Raw genomic sequence first — 14,468 nt, 5'->3', positions numbered from 1 at the left:
CTGTCACTGTTGCCTGAAGTCCTTTTACATCCAGCTTTCTTGGATGCCCCTTTTACAAGAGAGGGAGAAAAAACATTTCTCGGTCCGCTTTCTCCTGTTAATATGTCCTGCTCTGTCCTTGTGGCTATAATTTGTTCTCAAACTGTTTTTAATATTGTATTTTAAATCGTTGTAACCTGCCCTGGGACCTTATGGCAAGAAATTGAATTATTATTATTACGATTATTATTTACCACATGGTTGCCCTGGACTGTAAGCTGAGGATGGGGCACCTCTTGGGGCCCTCCAGACGAGGTCAGGCTTCCAACACCTGTCCAGCCACACCTGGACGGCCTCAGGTGTCCCCTTCGGAGAGATGTAGCGATCCAGCCTGCTTGGTGGAAGTCCAGCAGCCTCTTAGCAGGCTGATCTTAAAAACAGAACAAGGGTGGGGGTAGGACCCAGCCAGTCACTTTTCGGGCTTTACTCAAGCTTGCTGCATTCGTTCTGACCTTTCCAACTCTCTCAAGCTCTTCCTGTGCATTGTTTTCCTGCTGGGGCTCTTGATTTTTATAGCGCCAACCTCACCCAGGGCCCCTCGGTTACTGAACCTGCACCTTCTCTGCTGATTTTCCTCCTCCTGGCAGATTCGTCTTCCAAGCCAAAGTGGGCGGCCGCTGGTTCCCGGCCGTCACGGCGCACAGCAAAAAGCAAGGCAAGCAGGAGGCTGCCGACGCGGCGCTCCGGGTTCTGATCGGGGAGACGGAGAAGGCAGAGAACTCCGAAGGCATGACCATCACAGAGGTAACACTGCCACCCTCGCTTGCCTCTCCTTTCGCTGTTAATGGGCCATATGGGAAGACCTTGGACCCGTAGATGTTGCTGAACTACCGCTCCCATCACCCCGAGCCATTGGCCATTCTTGCTGGGGCTGATGGGAGTTGAAGTCCAGCAATGTCCGGAGAGGCTTCCTTGCAGTTTGCTTCTCTCCCCTCTCACCTGGGCCTTGTTCTTCGGCTGTGAAAACTCCCGGCCTCACCTTCTTCTTCTTCCATCTCGCAGCTCCCTGTGAGCGGAAGCACACTCCACGACCAGATCGCTATGCTGAGCCACCAGCGGTTCAACACCCTGACCGCGCGTATCCAGCACAGCTTGCTCGGGCGCAAGATCCTGGCTGCCATCATCATGAGGCGAGGGCAAGAGGGCCTGGGGGTCGTGGTGAGCATCGGGACAGGTAAGAGACGCTTCTGGTCCGGGCAGGGGGATTACTCATATCAGAGCTGGGAAGAATCTTGCTTAAAAGCTCCATTTAGCCATGGCTAAGTGACTCTAAGGGATGCGGGTGGCACTGTGGGTTAAACTACAGAGCCTAGGGCTTGCCGATCAGAAGGTTGGCGGTTCAAATCCCCACAACGGGGTGAGCTCCCGTTGCTCGTTCCCTGCTCTTGCCAACCTAGCAGTTTGAAAGCATGAAGTAAAAGTAGATAAATAGGTACCACTCTGGTGGGAAGGTGAACAGCGTTTCTGTGTGCTGCTCTGGTTCGCCAGAAGTTGCTTAGTCATGCTGGCCACATGACCCGGAAGCTGTACACCAGCTCCCTCGGCCAATAAAGCGAGATGAGCACTGCAACCCCAGAGTCGTCTGTGACTGGACCTAATGGTCAGAGGTCCCTTTACCCTTTACCTTTATTTAAATGACTCTAAACTGGTGTTTCCCAAACTTGGGTCTCCGGTGGTTTGGGAACTACAATTCCAGTCATCCCTGACCACTGGTTCCTTCTAACTAGGGACAATGGGAGTTGTAGTCCAAAAACTGCTGGAGACCCAAGTTTGGGAAATCTTGCTCTAAACAAAAACTTTTTTAAAAAACAAAGGTCATGGGGAACAGATTATTTTTGGAAATCACCCACTCAGGTCACTTCGTTCTTGCCCCCCCCCCCAAAGAAAAGCCAGATGGAAATGGAGTAAGCAGGCACCCTGCCTTCTTGTTGCTGTTCTATTAATGGAATCTTGAGTGAAATCAGATCCAGCAGAATTAATATGAGCTTTGAAAAGCCCATAAAGCTGAAAGAGGAAATGGGGAAGAGTTATCACTCTTCCAACTTCCTCCTTCAGCTCCATGTGCTTTTCAGTGGAGGAAAAGACAGCCGCACTCATCTCGCGACCCCAGGGGCAGGACATGGAAGGGCTTATGGGTGCCAGGGAAAACCCTGTACAAACCACTAGCTGCCTCTTCCTCTGGGAATAAGTGCCCTATGTTTTGGGTGATTTTTCTTTCATGAAGAGGGTTTTAAAATCAAACCCAGAATGAAATTGGAAACTAGCCCCAGCCGTCTTTTCGTTTAATAAATAAATAAGTAATCAAGGGGGATAGAACAATCGGAATGCAATTCAGCTGCTGCAGAAGGCCAATCCGTATAGATTTGCTCTCGTTGTAAAACCACAGCTTTGCAAGCGCAGTCCATATCGTGCACCTTTTCTAGGTGGATTTGTGGAGTGCGTTACGTAAACTGTAGCACGGCATCAGGTTCTACAGCAGGCTCATATTCAGTGATGGCTCGCGAGTGACAACTCTTCGTCCCAGCAAACTGCTAAGGGTTCCTTGGTCTGTTGTTGAAAAAAACCACACACACCACAACAACCTGGAAATAAACAAATTCGGCTCTCCTTTTGTCCACACCAAGCCCTTCGCGCGGGGTCTGTTAATGCAGTATTTTCCTGACCGCTTTCTTTCTCCTCCTTGCCTCTCAGGGAATCGCTGTGTGAAAGGGGAGGAGTTGAGCCTGAAAGGGGAGACGGTCAATGACTGTCATGCGGAGATCATTTCCAGGAGGGGTTTCATAAGGTGAGGAGGCGGAAGCGGGAAGCCAAGCAAGGCCATTCAGAAGAGATCTGCCCAGAATGGGGCATGTGTTGAGTGCCCAGCCCCTGTTCCAGGACAGAATACTAGGCGCTGGTCCTACCTTGCAGGTCGTTGTGAGCGATATTGTGAATGAATGGAATATTTAATGATGGCAACCTTTATCTGTAGCACACAGGGGTGAGGAACTTGTTTTTTTCTGTTGAGAGATACAATAATTTGGGAGGGGGCAGAGAGGCTGGTGGAGGGTGAGGCACCCCCTTTTCTCTTTCGCTGTCTACCCCTCTTTACAGGGTGGTGACTGGCAAGTATGAATAATGATACCTTAAAATGATGAAATATACAGTAAAACCCTAACACCGTGCAACAGTTGTTTTATAAACTGCTTCCTGATGGTTTGAAGCACCGATTTAGATTTTAACACATCCCACTTTCGAGGCCACCAGAACCTCCCAAAGCCTGCATTAAAATTTCAAAACAGCAAACCTGTTTAAAAAGCAGTTAAACAAGGAGCAGGAGGGGGAAAGGAAAGCCAAAGAACTGATTGATTAAACATTGCAGTTCTACTTGGGGGGGGGCAGCCTTGCTATGTGGGGCTTTACGGCCAAGTAAACCTGTGCAGAATGGGGTCCCAAGGCCAGGAAGGTTGACCAGGCACCGCTTCACATTGTGGTGATGTTATTCCAGGTTCCTGTACACAGAGCTCATGAAGTTTGACCCCTCGGCACCCGAAGATAGCATCTTCCAGCCCCTGGAGGATGGCAAGCTGAAGATCAAAGACGACATCACTTTTCACCTGTACATCAGGTGAGCACCAGCTGGGGCCTGACCTGCGTGCAGCGGTGCAAGATGGCTGAGGGGTGTGCGTGCCTGATTGTGCTGCGTTTTGCAGGGGATGTTGAATGCAACGCGGGGGAAAGAGCTATCGGGGAACCCAAAAAACAGCAAAGGGAAGAGTTGGGCAGGGGTAAATAAGTGTTCCACACAGCAGGCAGACAGTGTGACATTGATTTTATTTCCTACCCCTCCCCTTAAGGTCCCAGGGCAGGTCGCAACCATTTAAAGAGCAGTTCAGAACAAATTGCAGTCGCAGGAACAGGGTGGGGTCGCCCCAAACACACCGTTCAAGTGTCAAAAGGGCAGGGCAAAGAGGTGTGTCTTCAGCATACAATGAAAACCATGTTAGTGAAGGTGACAGGCGCACCTCTCTCGGGAGGGAATTCCGCAGCTTGGGGGCTGCCACAGAAAAGGCCCTGTCCAAGGCTGCTGCCCCCCAGCGAGCTCTGTGAGGGAGGTGGAACTGCCCAAGGGTCAGATAGAGAGGCCTGCAGTTCTGCATTTGGCCGTAGGACCTGAGCTGCTCTCTCCTTGGGCTAGATGGGCCATTTAGCGCAATGCCTTTTAAATTGCCATTTTAAGAATTTGCTTGAGCCCTGTTTCAGGGGGACCTGCTGAAAAGCAGCCCACACTGATTTCTTAATAGCCTCTCGGGTTCAGGGTGTGCCTTGTTCTTCTGCCCCCTAGCACGGCACCTTGTGGGGACGGGGCTCTCTTTGACAAATCCTGCACCGACCAGGCCAATACAGTGGGGGAAGGCCAGCACCAGCCGCTCTTCGAGAATCCCAAGCAGGGGAAGCTGCGCACAAAAGTTGAAAACGGTGAGTGCCAGGGGAACTGAGCCTGGCGACTGGAGTTTTGTTGCTTCCCTTTTTCAGCTTTTACCTGTGCAGCCGGGTATTCTGGTATGCAGTTTTTTTAAGGATACAGTTTCCAGCCTTCTAATTGCCTTATTTATACTCAGTCAGTCCATCCAGTAGCAACAATAACTTCTTTTCATTGTATGCAGCCCAATGCCTGTTGCAATACGCAATGGTGATTTTCTCTTTTTTTAAATTGGTTATTTAATTAAAGTTTTTTGTGATGCAGATAAGCAAGGAAAGGTACATATAGCATCTCCACCTTCAATTCTGGGGAGGGGGGGAGAGAGGGGGAGGGAAAAGGCTGGGGGAATAGTGGTCTTTTCATTCTGTTGCATAGTTTGTCCATGGTTTTTGCGTCAGTGTCTTGTGGGCAGGTCCCTTGCAGTCATACCTCATGTTACATTTGCTTCATGTTACGTTTTTTCAGGTTGCGTCCCGCAGCGACCCGGAAGCACTGGAAAGGGTTACTTCCGGTTTTCGCCGCTCGCGCATGTGCAGAAGCGCCAAATCGCGCCACGCACCTGTGCAGATACAGTGCTTCAGGTTGCGGGCTTTTCAGGTTGCAAACGGGCCTCTGGAACGGATCACTTTCACAACCAGAGGTACCACTGTACAGTGGTACCTTGGGTTAAGTACTTAATTCGTTCCGGAGTTCCGTTCTTAACCTGAAACTGTTCTTAACCTGAAACACCACTTTAGCTAATGGGGCCTCCCGCTGCTGCCGCGCCGCCGGAGCACGATTTCTGTTCTCATCCTGAAGCAAAGTTCTTAACCCGAGGTACTATTTCTGGGTTAGCGGAGTCTGTAACCTGAAGCGTCTGTAACCCGAGGTACCACTGTAGCTGTTCGTTTTGCTACTGGCATTGCGAGGCTCCAATGGCTGCCCCTCTGCCCAGGACACTATTTCAGCCAGACTGAAATGCTCAGGGAACTCTGGAAGGGTGTGCCCTGTTTTATGCCGCGGGTGGCGCTGTGGGTTAAACCACAGAGCCTAGGACTTGCCGATCAGAAAGTTGGCGGTTCGAATCCCCACGACGGGGTGAGTTCCCGTTGCTCAGTCCCAGCTCCTGCCAACCTAGCAGTTCGAAAGCACGTCAAAGTGCAAGTAGATAAATAGGTACCGCACCAGCAGGAAGGTAAACGGCGTTTCCGTGCGCTGCTCTGGTTCGCCAGAAGCGGCTTAGTCATGCTGGCCACATGACCCGGAAGCTGTACGCCGGCTCCCTCGGCCAGTAAAGCGAGATGAGCACCGCAACCCCAGAGTCGGCCACGACTGGACCTAATGGACAGGGGTCCCTTTACCTTTTTACTAACAGCTGAATGGAACCTCTCTGTGCAGAGGCGGCATACCTTTTGAACACATCAGGTGCTGGAAGAAGCCCTGGCACCCATGCCCTCCTCTCTGAAGATCCAGCAGCACCTGTCTGGCGGCAGCGGCTGGAGACAGCCATCCTTTGACTCTAGTATGGGTGTTTGTGTGGCCTTTGGGCCATCCCAGCAAAGGCAGCTCCCGACTGGCTCCCTCTCTTCCTGCAGGGGAAGGCACTATCCCGGTGGAATCCAGCGACATCGTGCCAACGTGGGACGGGATCCAGCATGGCGAGCGTCTCCGCACCATGTCCTGCAGCGACAAGATTCTGCGCTGGAATGTGCTGGGCCTGCAGGGGGCGCTGCTCTCCCACTTCCTGCAGCCTGTTTATCTCCGCTCAGTCACACTTGGTAAGGGATCTCTCCATCCTCCCTGTTGCTGGGTGTGGGGATCTCGTATCTCTTTTCTCCTGCCTTCTCAGCTATAACCCCCCCCCCCAAAGCACCTATTACTTTACCCCACTCCATTCCAAGATGTCTGAAAGACCACTTCCTTCGCTACAGAGATGCAGACCCTCTTGGGTGTTAAGATCAGCAGGGGAAGGGCGGTATTGGCCTGGGAGAAGAGGGAGCCTTCTCTGTGGCAGCCCCAGAATTCCTTCCTAGCAGAGGCGCCCTGGTGCCTTGGCTGTGTAGCTTTCCGTGTACATAGAAGGCACACCTCTCTCCACCCCCCACCCCCCGGGCAGCTTTGACACCAGAGAAACATTTCCTGTTGTTGATGGGGCAGACTGTCGCCAGTGCATTGCTCAAAAACCTTTCCCTGGCTGCCAGGTTGCTGCCAAGCTGAGTTCAAGGTTCCTACATTAATTTTCAGCATCCTTACTGACTTCGGTCCAGAATAGCTTAGGAGTGCTTGATTCCTTCTATCCCTGCCTGGCCACTTAGGTTTTCGGAGAAGTTGATGCACGTTCCATATGGTGGGCCCAGTTCTGGGAAGAGATGCCCCTTCCCTGTTGAACTTTTTGGCATCTGCTGGAGACTTAAATAATAATAATAATAAATCCCAGCAGCCATTCTTTCACCGTTCTGATTTTACAGTTGGTTAACTGGTTTTATCTTGATTCTATTTGTTGGGCTTGGTATACACTGCCTAGAGATAATCAAAATTAAGTGGTGTATAAATTGTGTTTTTTTTTTGGGGGGGGGGGTTGTCCATATATATAGAGAGAGAGACCCTCCCAAAAATCTTTGGTTTAACCAGTTTTAATGCAGCACATTTAAACTGTTGTAACCTGCCCTGGCATGGCAAAGCACAAGTAAAATATCTGATTAGCAGTAGTCGTAAAAAAAATAATGGGCACAGTCGGTGAGAAGACTCGAGAGCACAGAGACGCAATTCTGCCACAAATGACTCACCTTAGGGCAGTGGTTGGGAAACCTGCAGGGCTCTCTAAATGCTGCTGTACTACAACTCCCATTAGCCTTGCTGGCTGGGGGCTGGGGGGAACTGGAACCCAAGAACATCCACATAGCCCAGTTTTCCCATCCCTGCTCTATAGGAAGCAAAAGAGGCTGTTGAGATTTTGCTGCATGTTCATTTGGGTGTTTCCCCCCCTCCTCCTCCTCCTTTTGGGACCTTGGAAGCCCCCGTCTCATGACAGGGACGCAGCAGGCCCTGGCTATAAATGTCTTAAAGGCAGCAAAGTACTCAAGACTTGTGTTAAACCTCTGCCCTTCCTGCCAAGATGCAGCTGCTGCTAGCGCTTCCAAATGTGGTGGTGCCCTTCATGTTGATGAAGCAGCTGATCTGTGCCCCTTTTTTTCAAAAAAATGCCTGCGCCATCAACCTCGTTTTGTGTTCCCTTTCCAGGCTACTTGTACAGTCAAGGTCACTTGACGCGTGCCATCTGCTGCCGCATGTCAAGAGACGGCAACACATTCCAGTCCGGACTCCCCGAGCCGTATTTTGTCAATCACCCGGAGGTAACCGCTGTTTGATTCCCGTTGCGGTTTTAATTCCTTGTCTTCCTCCTCCTCCTTCATCAATTATTTGTATGCCACCTTCCCATAGTTCAGTCGTGCTCAAAGCATAGGTGTCTGGAACTTTTCACTATGCAGCTGCAATATTTGTCACTTACGGTCTAGCTGAGATTCCTGCATAGCCAGGGGTTGGACTAGACAACCCTTGGGGAATGGCTCTCCAACGCTACAATTCTATAATTCTAGTTTGGAGGAGGGAAAGCAAGTAAGTGGGGGACATTATAGAGAAATTGGACTGATGGGAGGAGAGTCTTTTCTCCCTCCTTAGTATTCAGACTCTGGCCCCATCCAACAAACCTGAATGTTGGAAGACTCAGGACAGGCAAAATAACGTACTTCTGCACAATGGACTGCTGAGTTTGCTGTCGCAAGATGTGGCATAATCTTCTTCTTCTTTGGCGATCACTCATAGCCAAGTAAGATTCTCTTTCATAAACATGGTTTTAATAATGAGTCCATAACTGGAGGCCAGTTCTGGATCCACACGTCCTTCCACAGTGGGGACATTGGTTTCCGGGCACAAGTTGGTCACAGTGTGGATTTGCCAAGCGTGCCTTCCTCTTAGCACGTTTCTCCCTTGCACCCTGAGTTTTTGAGTGTCTTCAAAGCCCATGACACCTTTGGTAAAGGCTGTTCTCCAACTGGAGCGCTCGCAGGCAAGTGTTTCCCAATCGTTGGTGTTTATACTACATTTTTTTACATTTGGCTTGAGACAGTCTTTAAACCTCTTTTGTTGACCATCAGCATTACGCTTTCCATTTTTAAGTTTGGAATACAGTAGTTGCTTTGGAAGATGATTGGTTTGGAATAGCCACCAGATTGAATGGCTTTAAAAGGGAATTAATACATGCGTGAAGGATAAGGCTGTCAATGACTGCTAGGGCATGTTCTTACCTCTGCTGTTGAAGGCAGAATGCCTCGTGATTCCCAGAAACTGGTATTAGAAGTTGGAGAGAGTTGCTCTTGGGCTCAGGTCCCGCTTTCGGGCTTCCCTTGAGGCCTCTGGTTGACCATTGTGAGAACAGAATGCTGGACCAGATGGGCCTGATCCTCCAGCCTGGCTCTTCTTGTGTTCTTACACGTTCTGTCCTATCCTTAAAACTTGGGATTCACAGGAGTTTTTGCTAAAAAGAGCCCACATCAAGGGCAACACAGCACGTTGCAATGGTAACAACCAGTGTCTCCTGCCCTGCAAAATTTGAGCTTTGTTTTCCAAACGTAACTATGCCAGAAAACGAGACCTTAGGTTAGGCTGAAAACTAGGGCTGGGAGATAAATTGAAGTGTCATCCAAAAGCAGTTTGAAGTCCATATTGTGGCATTTTTGACCTGGCAATATATCGTGAATTTTGGCGTGCGTGTGCTGTGCCAAAATCACAACGTGGGAAAAACTGTGAAGCCAGCCAGTGCCTCTACCTAGGTCCACCCTTATTTCAGAGATCGTGATATATCACTCTTAACATGATGTTTAGCTGGCGATATATCGCAGTGTTGAAACCCGGTCCTGGTGAAACCACTGGATACACTGTTTGTTATATGTGTATATTGAGCTCCCGTTGTTTGGTCCCAGCTCCTGCAGTTCAAAAGCACGTCAAAGTGCAAGCAGATAAATAGGTACCACTCTGGCGGGAAGGTAAACGGCGTTTCCGTGCGCTGCTCTGGTTCGCCAGAAGTGGCTCAGTCATGCTGGCCACATGACCCAGAAGCTGTCTGTAGACAAATGCCAGCTCTCTCGGCTTATAGAACGAGATGAGCGCTGCACCCCCAGAGTCGTACGCGACTGGACCGAACGGTCGGGGTACCTTTACCTTTATATACACACACACACACACACACACATATAGATAGATAGATAGATAGATAGATAGATAGATAGATAGATAGAATATTCAGCTTTGCTATCTATCTCTTTCTCTCTCTCTCTCAACACAGGTTGGCAGAGTCAGCGTCTACGACTCCGCAAGGCAGACGGGGAAGACAAAGGAATCCAGCGTCAACTGGTGCCTCCCTGATGACTCTGAAGTCGAAGTCCTGGATGGCACAAAAGGCAAAGTAGATGGGTAAGAGTGGGACACAGCTATTGGAGGGGAGGCATAGAGGGGTAACCATAACATCAGGCATGGTTGGGTGGCTGCTTCCAGTGGGTGTGGGAAGCAGATTTTTGGCTGCCTTTGTTTTCATGCATATTCCATCCACATGCTCGGGGCCAGCAACAAAACTGACACTGGATGAGATATAAGAAAAGTGAGTAATTTGGGGGGGAGCACTGCCTGGTGTGGATGGGGGGGACACACACACACTTCCTTTGCACCAAGATGGTCCCAGGCATCTCCAGGCAGAGCAGAGAACACACCCAACCTCGCACATTCTTTCAGTGTAGGTCTGTGTGGCCAAACTTGGCCCTCCAGCTGTTTTTGGACTACAACTCCCATCATCCCTAGCTAACAGGACCAGTGGCCAGGGATGGTGGGAATTGTAGTGCCAAAACAGCTGGAGGACCAAGTTTGGCCGTCACCGGTGAAGCTGGACGGCCCCAACAGTTTTGACACATTCTTACGAAAGATCAGCACATTCTTATCTTTCTGTCGTCCAGTTTGAATTGCTAGCACTGGCGACTGCCGTGGGAAAGCCAGGAGGACAACGAAACACTTAGGCTCCCTCCTGGAGTCCTTTTCCTTTATGTTCCTTCCTTCCTCAGACCAAAACTGGACGTGTCCCGGGTCTCCAAGAGGAACCTGTTTGCACTCTTCCAATCGCTCTGTGCCAAGATGGATCGCAAGGCCCTGCAGAAACTGACCGTGTACTCGGAGGCCAAGGAAGCGGCCGTCACATACCAGAGTGCCAAGCGGCAATTCTTCTGGGCCCTGCAGGAGATGGGCTACGGGAGCTGGATCTGCAAACCCCAAGAGGAGAAGACCTTTGGCCCGTCCGAAGTCTAGCAAGCTGTGCATTTTTATTATTTTATCTTTTTTTTTTTTTTGGCTGCGGGGGGAGGGGTGAAAGGAAAGGGGTATTTTTTTTATTAACATAGGTTGTGTGTATTCTTTTTTTAAAAATGGAAGCAGGAATGTTAACTTAGGGTTATGGATTTGCCGCAAGGCCTTCCCTCCTTCCGATTTAAATTGGCAGCATTGGGGAAGGAGCGGGGGGGGGAGTCTCCCTCCCCTTTAATTCCCCCCCCCTTATCAACGAACATTGCAAAGACGTGATCCGAGTGCGCACACCTGAGAGAGAAAGAGAGCTCCACCAGCATCAACGCTCGTCTTGTGACAACACCCCTTCCCCATCTCTGTCCCCTTCTGGTTAGTCAAAAGGCCGCCTTCCTTGTCCTCTCTCTGCTTTTTAAAAAATCAATTCTTTGAACCCCTCCTCTTATTTTATTTTTAAAAGCTGTGAATTGAGGAACTGGTAATTATGCACACACTGTCTTTTCCACAGCAGTTCTGTCTCTCCATGGATTTGCATAAAGGTGAACTCTAGGAACATCACAGAGATTTCCCCTCACTTGAATTTAATTTTCTGATATATATAACCCAACTCCTCTTCTTACTATTCTGTTTAATTCAGAATTCTGCCTTTGGAGCCACTACAACATTTACCCATCGCACCGCCAGGTTATGGTATAATTCCGGGATTTTTTTAATGGGGGGGCTGTATGTGTGATCATTTCCCCTCTCCCCGAATCTTTGGAATGCTGTTGAATTCGCCTTGTTCCCAGCGAGACAGCCCAGCCTTCCTGAGGTCATTCTAAGCTAAAACCGCACAGCTCCCCCACATTCTCCCAAACTCCTTTCCTCCCTCTTCTGTGTTGACACCTGCTGTCGTGAGAGCCAGCCAGACTCACCTTAATTTTTAATATTAAAAGGCACGGAGGAGCAGTCACTCAAGCAAGTATGTCCTACCACCGGGTCTCTATGAATGTTTAAATATGGGGTCATCACTTGATTCCTTCTAACACCTCAGAATTCCCACACTCCCCCTTTCTTTTAAGTTCCTAGTCCTCAATTTTTAAATATATGTATATAAAACTCCAGTTCCAAGCTGTTGGCTGCTATGGAGTCGGCAGTGGTTTGTCTTATTTGTGGAATCCTTCCCCCTGATGTTCCAAGCAGCCTTTGTTTTTCGTTTTCTAAAGGCGCATTTGAAATGCAAAGGATCCCAGCCAGGAGAGGCTTTTGGGGGTTTTTTTGCCCCCTCCAGCTTTTCTCCTCCCCATCAGTTGCGTCTGGGCAGTTGCTGTAGTGGAATTAACTGGGGAGAGCTCTCTTTATGCAAACTCTTTTCTGTCGAAAGGCGGCAGCCTCTCCTCCAGCTCTCATCTCCCCATCCTCATGACGCACAGTTCATTTCCTTCCTTAGTCACGAAGGCACTGGCGAGCAAATAATAATAAAAAACAGATGTAAATTTATTCAAGGCAAATCTGATCCTTCTCCCACCACTATTGTAATTCAGGTTATTTCCTCCCCCCCCCCTTTTTTTGGCAAGTCTGCTTTTAATTGCCCCTCTAGATACCATCGTTTGACAACTGAAGTCATCACATTCCGCCTGAAAATAATAATAATAAAAAAAAAGGTTTTCTGTATTGGTTTTGCTGGTGTGATTCTTTTTTCTTTTCCCAGGGGAGAGGGGGCAAAGCAAACATCTTTTTGTTTTTTTGTTCCTCTTTTGGGAGGGGGGAGACCATCTCCCATGAGATTCTCTAAGGTGGGGAGGATCTATGTGCTTAATTTCATGCATTTGGGAAGGAAGGTGGGGGAAGAAGCTGAAATGGCCAGGGGGAGGGGGAGGAGAGCGGGGGGAGCCAAGACCTCTGCAAGCAAATGCTTTGTTACTTGGGCAGGAGCAGCCTTTTCCCTGGAGGAGCGTCTTCACCTCCATCGTTCTGCCCGGACACTGAGGTCCAGCGCCAAGAGCCTTCTGGCGGTTCCCTCGCTGCAACAAGCCAGGTTACAGGGAACCAGGCAGAGGGCCTTCTCGGTAGTGGCACCCGCCCTGTGGAACGCCCTCCCATCAGATGCCAAAGAGAACAACAACTACCAGACTTTTAGAAGACATCTGAAGGCAGCCCTGTTTAGGGAAGCTTTTAATGTTTAATAGGTTATTGTATTTTAGTGTTCTGTTGGAAGCTGCCCAGGCGGGGTATAAATAATAAATTATTTTATTTATTTATTTATTTATTTAAGCAGCCACCTTGGGTGGGGGGAGGCTGGAAGGGAAGAAAGGTGGCAGAGAGAGAAAGAGAGGCTCTGGCCCCTCTCGTTGCCCGCCCACATCCCTCCACCTTGCCACTCGCAAAGACTGGTGCCCAGAGAAAACGATAGGGTGGAAGGCAGGGAGCCCAAAGGTAGATGGCGCCAGAGAGCCAATGGCAGGCAGAGCCAGCAGATCCTAGCACTCTACAGGGGCAACTCTGAGACTAAGGAAGAGGGAGCTAATGGGCAGTGCTGCCCCCTGGGCTGGTGGTAAGAAATAAGGCTTTGGGCTGGCATTGCCCCATCTGCCCTAATGCACCAGCCTCTACAGAGCGCAGCCCTGGGCAGGATAAAGCCCTCGTTCAGGATAGCTGCTTCCTCTTTCCTCCTATGTGCATTAATAGGTAAGGTATGAAAGTGGGTGGGTTTTCCCAACCCATTACAATATTTCTGTCCCTCCCTCCCTCCACGTAACACTTAACCTCTTTTTTTAATACCGTGATATTTTAATTCCTCTTGTTTATCTGCCTGGGATAGGCTTGTGTGTGTATCTGTTGGGCACATAATTGATCATTCTGCTATGCTGTTGGTGTAAGAAACGATGGCTTGGTAAGGTTTTCGAGCCCTGGATCACAATCAGAAGCGCCAATTCCTGGTTAAACTTGAGTGCGCCATTTGCGTTTACCCAGCAGGGTCAAAAACGAGGCCCAGGGGGTGGAGGAGCTGATAAAGCATTTATTTGTTTGCACTGTGCTTTCAAAGCGCAGTAAGGAAAATCCAGTTCTGGAAAATAAGATTGGAGGTGAATATGGAGACTCTTGAGAGTCCCATGGACTGCAAGAAGATCAAACCTATCCATTCTGAAGGAAATCAGCCCTGAGTGCTCACTGGAAGGACAGATCGTGAAGCTGAGGCTCCAAGACTTTGGCCACCTCATGAGAAGAGAAGACTCCCTGGAAAAGACCCTGATGTTGGGAAAGATGGAGGGCACAAGGAGAAGGGGACGATAGAGGACGAGATGGTGGGATAGTGTTCTCGAAGCTACCAGCATGAGTTTGACCAAACTGGGGGAGGCAGTGGAAGACAGGAGTGCCTGGCGTGCTCTGGTCCAGGGGGTCACAAAGAGTCGGACATGACTAAACAACAACAATACTGGTTTTGTATAGATGAATGAGGAATGGGAGGGTTGTAAGAAAAAGCAAGGAGCAGTTGCATTGAATGGATTATATTAGCTCTTAAAAACTGGGCTTGACCTTTAGAATAATGCCTCCAAATTAGATAGGTTGCAGTTTTTTTGTTTTTACATGCAGGTTCTTATAAAAATGTTGACACCAGGTTCCATCTTTTTTTTTAAAAAAAAGACATTCCTCTTGGGAAGGTTTATGA

The 14,468-nt window shown here is 49.3% G+C and overlaps 1 protein-coding gene across 6 annotated transcripts in view; it reads left to right on the top strand.

Annotated features, from left to right (window-relative positions):
* Positions 1 to 12,477, top strand: part of ADAR (adenosine deaminase RNA specific) — a 41,138-nt gene extending 28,661 nt beyond the window's left edge. For all 6 annotated transcript variants that reach the window (XM_080984528.1, XM_080984526.1, XM_080984527.1 and 3 more), the window contains exons 7-15: positions 627 to 783; positions 1,042 to 1,213; positions 2,731 to 2,824; positions 3,527 to 3,646; positions 4,364 to 4,497; positions 6,076 to 6,258; positions 7,721 to 7,833; positions 9,822 to 9,949; positions 10,588 to 12,477. In XM_080984528.1, the coding sequence (XP_080840654.1) occupies positions 627 to 783; positions 1,042 to 1,213; positions 2,731 to 2,824; positions 3,527 to 3,646; positions 4,364 to 4,497; positions 6,076 to 6,258; positions 7,721 to 7,833; positions 9,822 to 9,949; positions 10,588 to 10,828 (1,342 nt within the window). In that variant the 3' untranslated portion in view covers positions 10,829 to 12,477. The remainder of the gene's footprint in view (positions 1 to 626; positions 784 to 1,041; positions 1,214 to 2,730; positions 2,825 to 3,526; positions 3,647 to 4,363; positions 4,498 to 6,075; positions 6,259 to 7,720; positions 7,834 to 9,821; positions 9,950 to 10,587) is intronic.
* The last annotated feature ends 1,991 nt before the right edge of the window (positions 12,478 to 14,468 follow it).

The sequence above is a fragment of the Podarcis pityusensis genome (genome assembly GCF_964106645.2).
Source record: "Podarcis pityusensis genome assembly, chromosome: 16".
In the NCBI taxonomy this organism is placed as follows: domain Eukaryota; kingdom Metazoa; phylum Chordata; class Lepidosauria; order Squamata; family Lacertidae; genus Podarcis; species Podarcis pityusensis.
The sequence above is the reverse complement of the archived record's forward strand: the minus strand, read 5'-3'. Positions and strand labels throughout refer to the sequence as shown.